At 44.0% G+C, this 14,570-nt stretch overlaps 1 protein-coding gene across 1 annotated transcript; it reads right to left on the bottom strand.

Annotated features, from left to right (window-relative positions):
- Positions 1-400: 400 nt before the first annotated feature.
- On the bottom strand, positions 401-11,747 carry cdc34a (cell division cycle 34 homolog (S. cerevisiae) a). Its single transcript, XM_034530035.1, has 5 exons — positions 11,302-11,747; positions 4,962-5,048; positions 4,673-4,770; positions 3,407-3,541; positions 401-3,278 (listed from the first exon to the last, which is right to left on the bottom strand). Exons 1-5 carry the CDS (start codon positions 11,482-11,484, stop codon positions 3,053-3,055), a joined length of 729 nt encoding a protein of 242 aa, XP_034385926.1. The 5' UTR covers positions 11,485-11,747; the 3' UTR covers positions 401-3,052.
- Positions 11,748-14,570: the final 2,823 nt, after the last annotated feature.

Raw genomic sequence — 14,570 nt, 5'->3', positions numbered from 1 at the left:
TGATGCAACGCCTCATAGACAAACACTGTCTATAAGAGAACGATTCGTTAACCTTTTAAGCCCCATGGCACCCAAATGGGTTTTTTAACCTTTGCTGTGCATCCTTCCAAGAGATAATCATCCTGAAAGTGCTTCTTTTTTTTTTTCCTTAGGCGAACCTGGAAATTCAACTTTTGCTGTCTTTCATCTTTATTTACTCTTAACCAGTAACAAATATAATAATATGTACACATCTGAACAAAAGCACACATGGTTTGCCTTTATTACAACACTAACATTATTCAAATAGCCTTTGTGGTTGCAGAGATGGACCCTTTTTAGTTTGGGTATGTTATTTCAAGTAGAAACCTAGAAAATAGCTTGGGGTTCCCACCGTAAAAAGAAATTGCAACAAAAACAGTCAATATCTAATAAAGATCTTTATTTCAGATTTTAAATAGATTTACAAACCATAAGAAAAAAGAAAAAGAAAAATACAAACAAGAAAAGAAAAAAAAAAACAATAAACATCAAGTGATCGTCAAATATCCACATGTGCATATCAAGGTAGAGATTGTAAACAGTCCATTGGAGCCAAACGAGTGAGAGTCTCCGGGGTAAGGTTCACGCAGTTGGAAAAGGATTTGTTTGTTGGTCGGTAGATGTTTCTTGTTTTTTCCTGAGGTTCTTGTCGTTTTTTTTTGTTATCAACTGCTGGGTTCTTTCCCCTCAGCGACGCAATCAGCTCAGAGAACTGGGGGACGAGGGACGATAAAAATAACAGTAGTTTGACAAATTAAATCCCATTCACCCTCAAACGTCAACAAAAAAACAGCGGGAGGAAGGGGGGTGGTCATTATTAGGGTGTGTGATGGTCAATTAGAGAACTCATTTCTGAGATTTAGGGCTCGATAAAAGGCTGGAATAATGTGGTGTGCTGTGTCAATTTGGTTCATAACTTTTCTGCTATTATGCCATTTGTGTATAATAAAGTTGGTACATTGAGTCATTCCTCCGTGAACAATCCTATCAGGTCAATTTCATAGCACTTAATACATATAAGATATAAATCATTGCATCTCACACCACAATTCGGAAATCAAAGATTACATCAAAACAGTAAAAGAAGCCTCCCCCCCCCAATCCCCGGTTGTTATAGCGGACCTAAAACCACAAACACGTCATAACAGCATGCTAGCGAAGAACCACATTCTCCTGTTCATGCTCAAAAGATCAACCCTATTCCACTTCCTTCACAACTCTGCTTCTTCTCAGCACATCTTAAAAAAATTCGGGGAATATTCACACACACACACAAACGGAAACATGATTACAGCGATGTTGGGGATTCCATCGTAAATACTGTTGGGTGGTGTTAACGTGTCTTGGGTGTGCACCAGAGCACTCCTGGCAGACAGGAGAGACGAAACCTGGGTGGGGGGGCTTGGACAGTGTGGACTGAAAACAAAAGCCCGTCAGTCTGCATATTCACTGGGCCATTTCCATTCTTATGAGTCACTCGCACTGCTACCCGATCTCCTCTGAGGTAACAGGGTTCATTGATTCAGGTGAGTCAAGATGGCTGCGGCCCAGTCGAGCATTTCAGAAAGGGGGGGGGGGGGGGGGGGGGGGGGCAAGTGCCAGCACAGAGAGCCACCACTAACCACTAGGGAGCGAGCTCTGATGAAGGCGAGTGTACAATCTCTCTCTCGTCCCTTCCGCCCTGGAGACTTGTGCCTCTCTCTCTCTCTCTCGACAAACCACCGACAAACAGAGACGGATACAAATGCACATGTCCTCTAACAAAAGGACAGTCGGTCCGAAGCCCTCGCAGGTTGTTAAGCTCAAGCCAGAGTTCAGGTCAGACTGTTGAAAGGCTCAGCTTCCCTGCCACGTTTAAAGCACTGCATATTGAGTAGGTTCAAGCACTGACTGCATAGTTTTCTTTAAATACAGTACATTGGATTTCATGAGCAGCAGCGGGCGCAGCTAGCCGTTTTCCTAATGCATCCAGGCCACGAGGAGCACGTGCTTGTATGATGAAGGCTGCGTGGCAGTCAGAGGACGTTTGTGGGATCTACATTCCAGTCTTCAGTTCAGCTGTTGGATGTGTACACCTTTCTCACTCACACCCTGGACAAATCGTGACAGGTGCTGCTATAAATAAGTTTGTTTCCATCGGGAGGGCGTAGTCTGTACGTTATCCTCACCTGAAATCTTGTGAGCGTGAATATCACCCCGTGCCACCTTTGACCCGCTGTGTATACGGTCCGTCCCACAAGTCACCCAGATCTGTGATATCAGGGAGTGAGGGGAAGGCACAAGGGAGCGTGAACAGCTTTTTCTTGAAATGGATAACTTCCCTGTTTGGAGCAGCACAAGCCCTGGGGCTTGGCAGGGCTTCGAACACCCGGCTAAACCAGAGGTCACACACACACACACACACGGCTCAGAGACAGAAGTGACTCGGCTATTAACAGATACCGTGCCTCTTTTTTTTTTTTTTACTTTTTCCTTCTCCTTAATAAGCTTTCTTTGGAAATGCTCCCTGCTTGTTGTACTCTGATCTGACCTGTGACGTTACATTCCACTCCGCTGATGAAAAGGCGTGACCATTCCCTGGCCAGAAACTTGCCATCAGACAGGCTTTGTTCCACTCAAAGCCGGGGGAAGGAACAGGAGCTAAAACGCGTTTGGGAAAGTTAGACCAGAAGCATATAAGGAAGTACTATTATTGTTGCGTTGCTGTGTGTATGTTGTGTGTGTAACCTCAACTCAGACAACTAATAAAAAAATTAAAAAAGAAAAGAGAGAAACATGTAAGAATCAAAAACAACTGTAGCTTCGATGCATCAGGTTTCAGTGTGCATACTTTGACTGCACATGTGACAGAAGGTGGACAGGGGAGGAGGGGAGGGGTTGTGATAAGTGAGGATGATGAGGGGTTTATTAAGGAGGAAGGGGGGCAGGGGATTAAAGTTCAGTCCATGACAAGAGAGGGAGGCGTGTGTGGCGGGAGAGGGGGAGGGGCAGGGACTGGTCAGGGACACGGGGACGTCATGGGAAGGCACGGTCAGGAGGCCTCGGTGCCCGAGTCGTCGTTGTCATAGCAACAGTCCTCGTTGTCGTCGTCATCGTCGTCGTCTTCCAGTTCCTCGTCGTCGTAGTAGTCGTCGTATAAGAGGTTGGAGCCGTCGTCTGTGGGCGGGACTTGGGTGCGGACACAGTACTCGTCCAACGTGACGGGAACCTTGACGCCGTCCCGCTCTGCGTCCGCTTTGGTCCCCACCACCTGCTTCCTGCGAGGTGGAAAGACAGAAGGGAGAAACCGATGAGGCCACGCCGAGCTTTAGTGTGTACCTGCCCCATGCCGTCACACGCGTAAAGAGTGCTGCGTGTGTGCGCGTCGTTGGTCCCCTCTCGGTACCTGATGATCTCGATGTATTCTCTGTCCTTGCCCTTGCTGTCCCTCCACTTGCGGTACATGACGGATGCGTCCACGTTGGCGGGGGAGAAAGTGTTGGGCTCGTTCAGCAAAGAGATCACGCTTAGCAGGATGGTCCTGAGGGAGACGCCAGAGAAGAGAGAGAGATTAAAATACAAGAAAAGCAATACAGGAAGAGGTTGGGGGAGATGGGGGGGGGGGGGGAGGGTAAGACGAGACGAGAGACATTGAGAATGTTGGACAAAGAGTCGTACACGGATGGAAAGAAAGGAAAGACACAGAGAACAAGAGGGGGAGGGATGAAGGTTAGGGTCAGACAACCAGCCTTCTAAACCCCAGAACATCCATTTGTCTCTGCTGTCATCTGTTGAATTTAGCTCCAAGAGCGGTTCATTAAAAATACAGACAGAAAATGGTGTTACATCGTTTAAAGTCTACCTTTGACTACTTTTGTGAATAAACTTATCTCCCATCAGCTCTCCTTTTTACTTGAGACAGAATGTGGACTGATTTAGATTCAGTTTTTGTGATGAGCTACTGTGGACACAGTTATATCCAGCTATGGGAGTTTGTGTCTGTACATAAATATATTAAATTATAAAGTATACATAATGTTTGGACGTTTATACCTTTTACACAAGTGTCTTTATATTATCTCCATGAACTGGAGAGTCAATAGTTACAGATTACTAGCTTGTGATCGGTTAGCTGCTCCTAGGATACTACACCATCTGAGGTACACATTGGGTGAAAAACTAGCATACAATAGCCAAAAAAGAAGAACGCTACAGAAAGTCATGAAAACCACCACAACAGGATAACATCTAAATCCTGCTCACTAGATAAGAAAACAATCTAAAAACTTAGCCGGAGGAAGAAATGGGCTACAAGCTGCATAAACACTTGCATGACTTATTGATGATTGGTGGACAAAGAGACAATGGGGAGGTGTGGACAGTAGGAGGAGGCTAGTTATGCAACATCGCATTAAGGTCCAAAGCTACAGGAAATCAGTGCCTGCACAGACTCCCAACCACAAATTATTTGACTAAACAACATTTTGAAATGTGGACAGTGACGGAAAGAGAAAAATAAATAATTATTTGACAGTTTGAAGATTAAAATAATTATATTTAAAAAAGAGACAGCTGTAAGCCACTGGACAAACAGCGTACTGCCTATCGTGTTGTGCGCGTTGCCCTTTAACAAATAAACTCGGGACAGAATTGAGACCATTATGTTGCGTACCTGACGTTCTGTGTGGGGTTCCACCTCTCTGAAGGCAACTCCCCGCTCTGTGGGTCGTCCACTGGCGGGTGCAGGATAGAGATGCACACGTCCCCATTCTAGGGACACGAGTGAAGACACCAACAACAGTTTAGATGCAGTTGAAAGACTATAGTTCGCTTTAAAAATCCTTCTGAAACAGAGTTTTATCATCTACTCATACACACCCTACATCCATGACACATATCCCGTCTGTATATTAATTAAATATATGAGGAGCTCCTGTATGTTTTGTACTGGTTACAATTACCTCATAAATGTTGGGGTGCCACATTTTGGTGAGGAAGCGAAAAGCAGGTGGAGAGTACGGATAGTCGACGGGGAACTTGATCCGAGCCTGAGGGCGAGAGAAGACACATAACAACATATCAGACAAGTCATGACTACTTCCCTCCAAACTATTGCTGTTTGGGAGAACCATTTCCACCTATTCAGTCATGCCATCTCAAATGTACCAGAGAAAGATTCCTTTAGAGATATACTTTCACAGAGCAACTGGTGCAGTTTACTGAAAGAAAACATTCAGTGTGTATTGTACACACACTAAAAACTACTGCTTGTGGACACCTTCTCCCAGGGGAGACTAAACTAAAATCAAGAATGAAAGTCTGTACAATGCCTGCCACACACACACGATTAAGAGAGTGCTTGATTCTCAACATTTTTCGTCACAAAGACCTACGCTTGCAGCACTGGTTTCAACAAGCAGCTGCTGAATGAAGATCTCCACAATCATGCTGATCAGCGTTGGTCGTGATTGAGAGAAAAACCTATAAATAGTAGCTGTACATGTCATGGCAAACGCAAGGTGGCTGAGAATGGACGAGCTAATGACAGTGTAATGTAATATTGTCTGGAGGGAGGCTCGCAGTGCATTCAGCTGCCGAGTCTGTGGAGCTTTTAGAGACACACCAATATGAGGGGGGGGGGGGGGGGGGGGGGGGGGGGGGGATGATAGGTGGAGGGAGGGGCTGCTTGCATAAAAGACATTGTGGGGGTTTGTCCTCTCCAGCTGTCACTGCAACCCAAGACAATCCACTACTCGTGTTCTGCTATAATACGTCGAGACCACCACCACACAGTATAAATGCTACTATGTGTGCAGGACCCCTCCTCCCGTACCATAAGGCCTGCCTTGGGTAGCAAGGGGTGGGGGCAGACACACAGATACTGATTACACACACGCACAGCATGAAACCGTCTGCTTATCTCCCCTGTCATAATTTATATATATATATATATATATATATATATATATATATATATATATATATATATATATATATATATATATATACACATATATATATACACACATATATATATATACACACATACATTTGCTGATTCGGCATGGTCAGCTGGTCTGCACCATAGTGAGCAGACAAGCGGGAGGGTGGAGGGGAATCGGCTGGATGGGAGCAAGGAGGTGGTGATGTGGTAGTGGGGGATTTCACATGGAAATAAAAAGGGGTTGTGCACTATATAATACTTGTGCTTAACATTAAGGTCTTATCCCTCTCTGCATGCACTGTAACCTTTAAGCCAGGCTGGATGGAGCAGTATCACATCAACGCTCATCAAGTTTGACCTGCTCCCGGTCACAGAATCAGCCCGTTGGAGCTGCATTTCAGGGTCTGTTGTCTCTAAAGTGTGTGTCAGTATGTCCTGACTTTCCAAACAAGAACAATATGTGGTGTCTCGAGTCATCCGGATTTGCAGAATAAGCCTGGTCTCACCATATTGAACTAGAGTGGCGGGGAAACACTGACACCTGAGAGAACGAATAACAAAATCCCCTGATTGACCCTGCCAACCCTTCAGAGTGCAGGGTCCAAGCCAAGATTGTACACATTACTCACTGGCAACAGTGCAACACACAGCAGCCAGTCAGGATGGGGAGGAAGACAAGGGCGACAGGGAACAACAGCGAGCGCTTGGTTCGTCTTCCAACAATATCAGCATCAAGATCATACCGGTCCCGTCCACCGACTGAGAAGTAGGCAACTGTGATCTTATTTTTGATATATCTGGGCAACACAATGCCACGAACACAATGCAGACCGTCACCATTCAACGCTCAATGCTGAAACTCTTGACCTGCGTGTCACCAAACTGTGGATCGATGGAAGGAGGGTGGAGAAGTATGATGGTGCTTGGTTGGCGAGCAGAGAAGAAACACGAGGAGGAGAAAAAAGAGAGGACGATTCAGCGGGGTCTTCGAGGGCCTAGATCAGCTTTCTCTCTTTTTTTACCCCCATTGTCATGTATTGAATAAATCTATTCCCACCCGTATTATATACTCTCACACGTGAGCCTTTACTGTACGACACCCACTCTTTCCCCTCTCGCTGTGTCTCCATTACTGGGAAGGACTTTTTGCTTCAGATACCGCCACTCAAGGAGATCTCTGGCCATGACAAAGAGCTAGCCCGAGTACACTTGCAGCAAAATGCTACAGCTGGCTTGCATGTCATGCCTCATAATTGGATCGAGCACAGAATTAACAGCATCCGCAGTCAAAGGGTGAGGAACAGTTCATTTGAAGTGCAGCCAATTTCCTGGCAAGCATTAAAAAAAAGGACTTGTGAAAGGCTGGTTACAAAGACTACGGGACACTAGATAAGTGTTCCTCTTTCTGTAATAAAAAAAGAAAAGAAAAAAGTAAATCTTCCTTGGATTGTGAGCTAAAAAGCTGCCTTGAGAGAGAACAGGAACAGGAGGGAATGCGCCCACCGTGTGGAAAATGACACCAAGGCGAAGTAAACCAGGTCAATGCAAAGACCCTGAAAAGAACAAATCATTCCGTTCTCCCTGAGCACCTCCTCGCCTTCGCTACAGACCTTATCCTCGTACACCCAGGCCAAGTTCATAATGAACGCGAGAAGAGAAAATAAAGGCCTTGTGTCCGTACACACGCACACACACACACGGCCCCCGCCTCTAACTAAACGGGAAAAAGGATCCAAAGCTAAAGTTACGTGACAAACTGATTCTTAGTGTGAGCATGATTTCAAACAAAACAGCCTGCGCAGCTATGTTTGCGGAGTATATATATTTCCACACTGGTGGCCCATACAGGAAGAGGAGAACGAACACATGGCCAGGGCCTCAGGGGACGGTAATAACTGTCTACTGGGGCCTCACGTCACACTCACCTCTATTCACAGCAGGCTCTCCTTTAAAAAAAAAAAAAGGCACCACTGTAAGGAAAGGGCTCTGCCTGCTCTTGATCTGGCAGTTTCTGTATTCCCTCCTCTTTCCTGCTCTCGTTTGTCCGTGGTACAGCCAGAGGGAGAAACATGACTCCAAGAGCTCGGCCCAGCCGAGGCCTCTGCAGCCGGGTCCTCTTGCCCGTTCCCTCCCCTCCACGGCTGGGACACATTATGTAGCATGCACACGAAGAGGAAGGAAGGCACCGAGTCAGCTGCTCGACAGTACCGAGCGGCTGTGGACCGAAGCTAAAAAAGACACCCCTCTTTTTCCTGTTTGCTGTGAAGACGTGGTCTGTGCCACTCGAGAAAACCACTTGCCTGAGATATGAAAGATGAACCCATTTACAACATAATCACATACAACAACAATGACAATTAAAGCTGCCAGGTGCTGACACGGCATCCCTTCAAACACGGTCACCCTTCCGGTTTTACAGATCTTAGACACACACACACACACACACGTTTCTGTCGTACATTGCAACCGTATAGCTGTGCAAATGGAACACATTACCCTTTTCTGCTGTACAACGCAAAACAGTAAGGGGTCAAATCTGCCAAATGAGAACTGACAAGACACTGAGTGTCACAGAAAAAGCAACGTCATTGTGGAGTTTATAGACCGGCACACGTTGGCCGTAAGGCCGTCCTCGTTGTTTTATTAACCGAATAAGCTGATCAACAAGTAAAGCAGAAGTCAGCACAGTGGGTGCTGGAGTAGACAGCAATACATTTATGAAAGCCATAAATAAAAAAGTATGATTACAGAAGGATTGAGAGTTCAACAATAACCACAAGCTAAATTTCCAGCAACAAAATAAGTGCGTTGATTCACTAGAAATAGAGAGAGAGAGATATATAGAGAGAGAGAGATAGACAGATGCAGTTTTAATGTTTTAGTCATGGTTATATGACTTAGTCAACAAGCAGTTGAAGTAGATCGGAAACATATCAATTTAAAATTGCTCATATTTAAGCCTCAGATTAACATTATATTCAATCAAATTAAAAAAGTAGTAGGACAATCAAACTGAATGTGTACAACAACACACGCACAGTGAGTCGCTGTCCAAACACTGCGTTAAATCTGCAATCCGAGTGAAAACGACCCCGCTAATCTGCTTCATACATGTCCCAGGACCACTGCTGTCTATGGGATCGACTGGCCCTCTGCCAGTAAACATCAGACACTCCGAGCCCGGAGGGATAATTCCCATGAAAAAGCAGAAGGCAACACACACACACACACACACACACACACAAAAAGACTGTAAGCTTGGAAATGTCTCAGAACCAGCGAATGAATGTCGGGGCCTTTTGTGAGACCAACAGATCAATTTATGATGATATGGTACAGTGTTGACTTAAGTACTGTGGATATTGTGTCGTTTGAATGACATATCAATATGTCCCAGTCCACTGTGGGCCAGGAGGCACAATGTAGTCGCCCCGGTGTGACTCTTTGAGAGCAACACCCATGTGAAATAAAAACCTGACTCAGCTCAGTATCGTATGACGTCATTACCTGTCCGGGCAGCTGCAGCATGTCGTGTTTGTTTGTTTGACCTGGATCAGAACAGGGTGGTCTTTTTTTTTCTTTGTCTTTTTCATTTGAATATAACAAACTGGTTGGATGGAAACCCGGCAGAGAACAATGAGTCACAACCATGCGGTGGATTTCACAGCCAGGCTGTGCATTCCTGGCCCGACAAAGGAATCCTGTACACAGCACCCACACGGATCCACTGAACACCGTCTACGGTAGCCTGACAGAGGCCCTCCGTTTGTGTGTTCACAGGCTTGGAAAAAGACCAGGGGCAAAATGAACACGCTTCTCAAGAACTGGAATAACAAAAGCACTGTACAGCCGAAGTGATTACTTACAAAACGGAGAGCATTCAAGATATGCTGGATAATCTGGAGCCTTCGCTGATATATTACGGTTGAGCTGTAACATAGAAACAACTACGGGCTAATAAGGGCCTTAGCAACAAAATGCCGTTGAAAGGAAATCATGTACACTTTTGAGTGTGCCATTTATGGTTGCTTCTCATACCACATTGTTATGTTCCGTCAGGGCCCCGACCTACATTATTGTCTCTTTGTCTTTTTCTCAGAAAGACAGGACCATTAATAAAAGCTCATTATTTTTTATTTGATGTCCAATAAAACAACCATCTAGGGGACGTTTGAAGCAGCAGTAAAAGGGGTTTATTTGACTCTGCCAGGCAACGTAATAAATCAAAGTGCTTAACAGGACGAGTAACCACATTAGCACAGGACTTGGTGAGCAAGAATCCACTCAGCGTTTTGCAACATCAGAAGTTGGATTTCACACACACACACACACATCAGGACTCTCTGCTGTGGCAACATATGCCAGGCTATTCTATATTTACAATGTAGGTGTGTGGGGCTCAACCAGAGTGTAAAATCAGGTTCTGTAGCTCAAACTGGTCAAAAACAGTACAAACAACCAGCTGTTAACAAGTCAGGGGCCTCAGCAACAACACAAAATGACTGTCGAGCTCACGTTGCTGTGGGCCTAAAACATATCGAACAGCATTAAGTGCCTCTAAATACCAAGACGATTCAGTAATTAATAAATGAGTGGAGGCCAACCCTCTTAGTCGAGAACAAAGATATGGTTTCCCGTTTATATGAGTATATCTGTGAAACCAAAACATGTCCACTCTCTGGGGAGGAAGTGTGCATGGAAACAAATTAAACGGCTGTTGACTAAGAAAAACGAAGATTGAGTCCGTCTACATTTCTAAAAGCAAAGGTCGCCCCATACACTACGGATTGAATTAATTTGAACACACAAACAAAAAAAAGTCCCATCGCACGAGGGCTGTTGAGTTGTCACGAACAACACAAAGAAAAGTGATTGAATTAGTTCGGCTAATCATAGGACGTTGCGTTAAAGCTGGAGGTGGTTATGCCGACGACCTTTTGTTTTACATCAGCACAAAAGTAACTCCGTAAAAACGTGCTCACGTGCCGAACTGCCGCTATTAAAAGAAAAGGACGCCAATGCATCTGTAGTTACATGTAAAAAAAAATAAATAAATAAAAATACGCCATAGGGAGAAAAAAAAAGTGTTAATTGTTTACACGCTGTAAACAGTACAGCAAACAAAAAAAATGCAACAATCCTGATTGAGTTCATTTAAAAGTTGAACAAAGAAGGGGAGATTGTTTTTATCACTGTGACGTTAAACAGGGAACAGCTGCCAATTAGCGAGGTTAACGTTATTAGCTGTTACCTGGTTAACTGTTGGACTGTGCTCGCGGACTATTTTACTTAAATGTCGGCTAAATCTACCAGCTAAAGAACAATAGAACGATTGCTAGCTAACACTAGCTACTCACCTTAAAGTACCCCCCTTCGTAGTGTGTGTTGGGGGGTCCGAAAATCGCTACTTCCCAGTTGTACATGTCCGACTCGTCCACCAAAGTTATTTTGAACCCTTCGACCGGCTCATCTTGGAGACTTTTCATCTCCAGCATCAGTGCTTTTTGGGAACTGGCTACATGATGTCCATGCTGAGCCATATTCCACAACGATCTCTCTATAAATATAACCAGCGATCCACCACAGCTGTGACGGCTGCGAAGAAGAAGGACAAAGCTAGCTCGGTGCAAACAATGGCTCTCAGTTGAAGAACGCGTGAACGCTAGTTTCCGTTCGTGTGGCTCCAAAACAGGATCTAAAAAATCGCGACGGGGCTTTATTTGGTCCGAGCTGGTGCTGCTTCCTCTGTTGTTGTGAACAATCCCGGGCAGCCCCAGTTATTAACAAGCATCTGAACCTACTGCTAGAAAGCCAGACGCATCTAGCTATTCAATTTCCGGTTACAGATTTCGAAATAAAGCGTGTGTGTAATTTCTTACGTTTTTGTCACGTTCTCCATGTGTAAATGGATAGTTAAAATATATATATAAACCCCAATATTGAGGTAGCGATGTTTTTAATCAATTTTTTGTTTCGAGAGTATCCCTCTTGTGGTGTTCAGGCTAATTGGTGATAACTTTAACTAAATACAATATTAACGCTAACTCGTTGAAATAAGCTCCACCTAAAATAGTCCTGTTGTCAAAAATATACAACAAAGCATAACGTTTCCAGTCTAAGATTTTAGGGGGACTTTTATTTTGAAAGGGAAACCGGGAAACCTTTCCCCGTTAGCTTGGCAGTGATGCTAACGAAAGCTAGCATGACTCCTCTTTCGGGTGTGTTGCTTTCGCACATAAAACAGAGTCGGTTGAGCGACGTTTGCGTTAAAATAAACCAGTTCTGTGTGAACTATGACACCAACAACCCGCGGCTTTGTCAGCTGAACTTCAATAAACTCAGCTGAGAGTCCGTAAAGAGCTCGATTACTTCTGCTGTCATACAAAGCTTTCTGGAAATCGAAGTTCAAAGCAATACGTTTAGCTTAAGTGTTTAACGTTATCTGCAAAACACAGACTGTAAAAAAAAAAGTCTATAAAAACACCATACCTCCCCCTCACTCATTCTGTTACACATCTGTCCACAATCAATATTTTAAACATGTTGGCATGTTGGGTGTTTATTCGTTCACTGTAACACAATACAAAAAAAGACTACAGCAGCTTCTTACAGCATTTTTTTTTTTTTTCAATTTGGGTCGACTTTCCTTAAAAGGCAATGTAGATAATGTATGTTGTCCCCTTTAATACATTTTACAGCTCGATAATAGAGTAGGCTATGGAGAAATGAACAGACAGGACCTTCCAAAGAGTCATACGAGTATACCCTAACCCAATGTCACAAGCCAAACGTGGGTAAAATAACTCACTACAACTGAACCAATAAGAGAATTACCTCTCAGTACACTGCTTCATGTGACCTGTTCTACTCAACTTAATATCCAGAGCCCCTTGGCCTCAGTGTCATGACACCACATATAACCCCCCCTTCCTTCCCCCGTGTTTAATAATTTAAAACATTAAACAATATCAATTATTTTTAATTGTCTGAACTTAGAATAGATAAAAACACAATACCATCAAAAATAGAGAATGGTCAAGTAATCTTTAAACAAAAAAAAGAAAGAAAAAACTATAAAGAAAAAAGGACGAAATGGAATGACATGTTTTTCTTTGTGTAAGCAGGTCAATGGAACAGAAAAAAAGGAAATAAAAAGTGTACATTCCTAATCATGCAATATACACATTTTAATCAAATATTATGCACAATAAAATGATCAGAATCATGACAATGTATGATTAGGGGAGTTGTTTTCTATTTTATCAGTCGTTTTCAGGAACAAGGAATACGTACACTTATTTTAAATTGACATTCCTGAAATACAGCTGATCACCTCTGTACTCAGACTATTACAGGACAGAATATCTTGTTGAATGGCTGACTTGCTCTTCAGGTCACAGACATCATTATCATAGTAGTTATCTACAATAGCAGACAGATATGAAGAGGGCCTTACCAGTATATATATATGATTAGAGACGCTACCAAGTCAGTTTTGAGCTTGCTATTACAAGGTTGAGTCGTGCTGGACCGAGTAGTGACCTCAGACATGAATAACAGAAACTAAAAACATCAAGTACCTCAGAGTTTTCAAAAGGAGGCCATTTCTTCTGAAAAATGGCCATTCATGTTTATGATAATGTGTCAATGTACAAGAACGTGGCAAGGCGGTTTCTGAAGGGAAAAGAAAACATTGGGGTTTATCTGGGTACATGCCAGGTGGGTGACCGCCAACCCGCGTGCAGCGACTGATGCAAACGTCACGGTGGCACAGGCGTAAATGTCTCGCACGATTTCACGTGAAGACAAAGATAAAACTGCAGTTTGCTGCTCACAGAGTGGACGCTACGTTGCCCAATACTGCTTGAAAGGGAACCTAAAACCACTTCATGCTCCCGGCTCACAGCGAGCACAACTTGCGTGTCATTGTGTAACTTTGTTGTCCCTTCACCAGCCACATTAGACTTTTCTCCAGCAAAGAGGCAGGGCGGTGATGTAACATGGGCAGCGCTCGTCATGCGAGATTATGTTGTCACTAACTTAACCATGTGGTGACACAAATGAGCATCCTCAGCACCATAGCAGTTTCATAGAAATAACAGTATCCTTCTGTGTATTACAGTAATATAATATCTTCTATACAACTAACCGAAACCATCTGTGAGTTGAAGAGGAGGCCGATAACACAGTAAACTGTCCTGTGATGAAATAGAAATCTCACATTACACTCTGGAGTTTCATTCAAATATTTGTATACTCTCCTGCCTTCCAATAAATCTTCCATGTGTGAAAGGAACGATATGTTGCAAGCTCAGGGGGTTGGGGGGGCTCTACAAGACTCATGAAGCGCTGGAGTAGGTCAGACCGCACAGCTAAGGCACAGAGCAAAACCACTGATCTACTGTGCAAATCATCGAACCAACACGAGCAGATCTGCTCTGAGCCAAAAGGCAAAATGGGGCAATGTGCTGTGACAGAAGTTTAAATCCCATACCATATATGTCGCTGTGGTTTCCTCTCTGCACTATTCTCACTGCAGTTGCTAACTGAGCAGGTGAGAGTCCCCATTTTCCCCAGCTAGGACCAGATTAAGAGAAAGAGTCAGTCACACGTTTTTGTTTTTTTC

Source organism: Cyclopterus lumpus, chromosome 4 (assembly GCF_009769545.1).
Source record: "Cyclopterus lumpus isolate fCycLum1 chromosome 4, fCycLum1.pri, whole genome shotgun sequence".
Lineage (NCBI taxonomy): Eukaryota > Metazoa > Chordata > Actinopteri > Perciformes > Cyclopteridae > Cyclopterus > Cyclopterus lumpus.
This window is presented reverse-complemented; position numbering and strand designations above follow the sequence as displayed.

What these genes read in the sequence shown, in the direction of transcription:
- cdc34a (XM_034530035.1), bottom strand. Translation starts at nt 11,484, where the DNA reads ATGGCTCAGCATGGACATCATGTAGCCAGTTCCCAAAAAGCACTGATG. An exon ending in ACGAAGGGGGGTACTTTAAG is followed by an intron (nt 5,049 to 11,301) that starts GTGAGTAGCTAG and finishes TCTCGCCCTCAG; the next exon opens with GCTCGGATCAAGTTCCCCGT. An exon ending in GGCACCCCAACATTTATGAG is followed by an intron (nt 4,771 to 4,961) that starts GTAATTGTAACC and finishes TCGTGTCCCTAG; the next exon opens with AATGGGGACGTGTGCATCTC.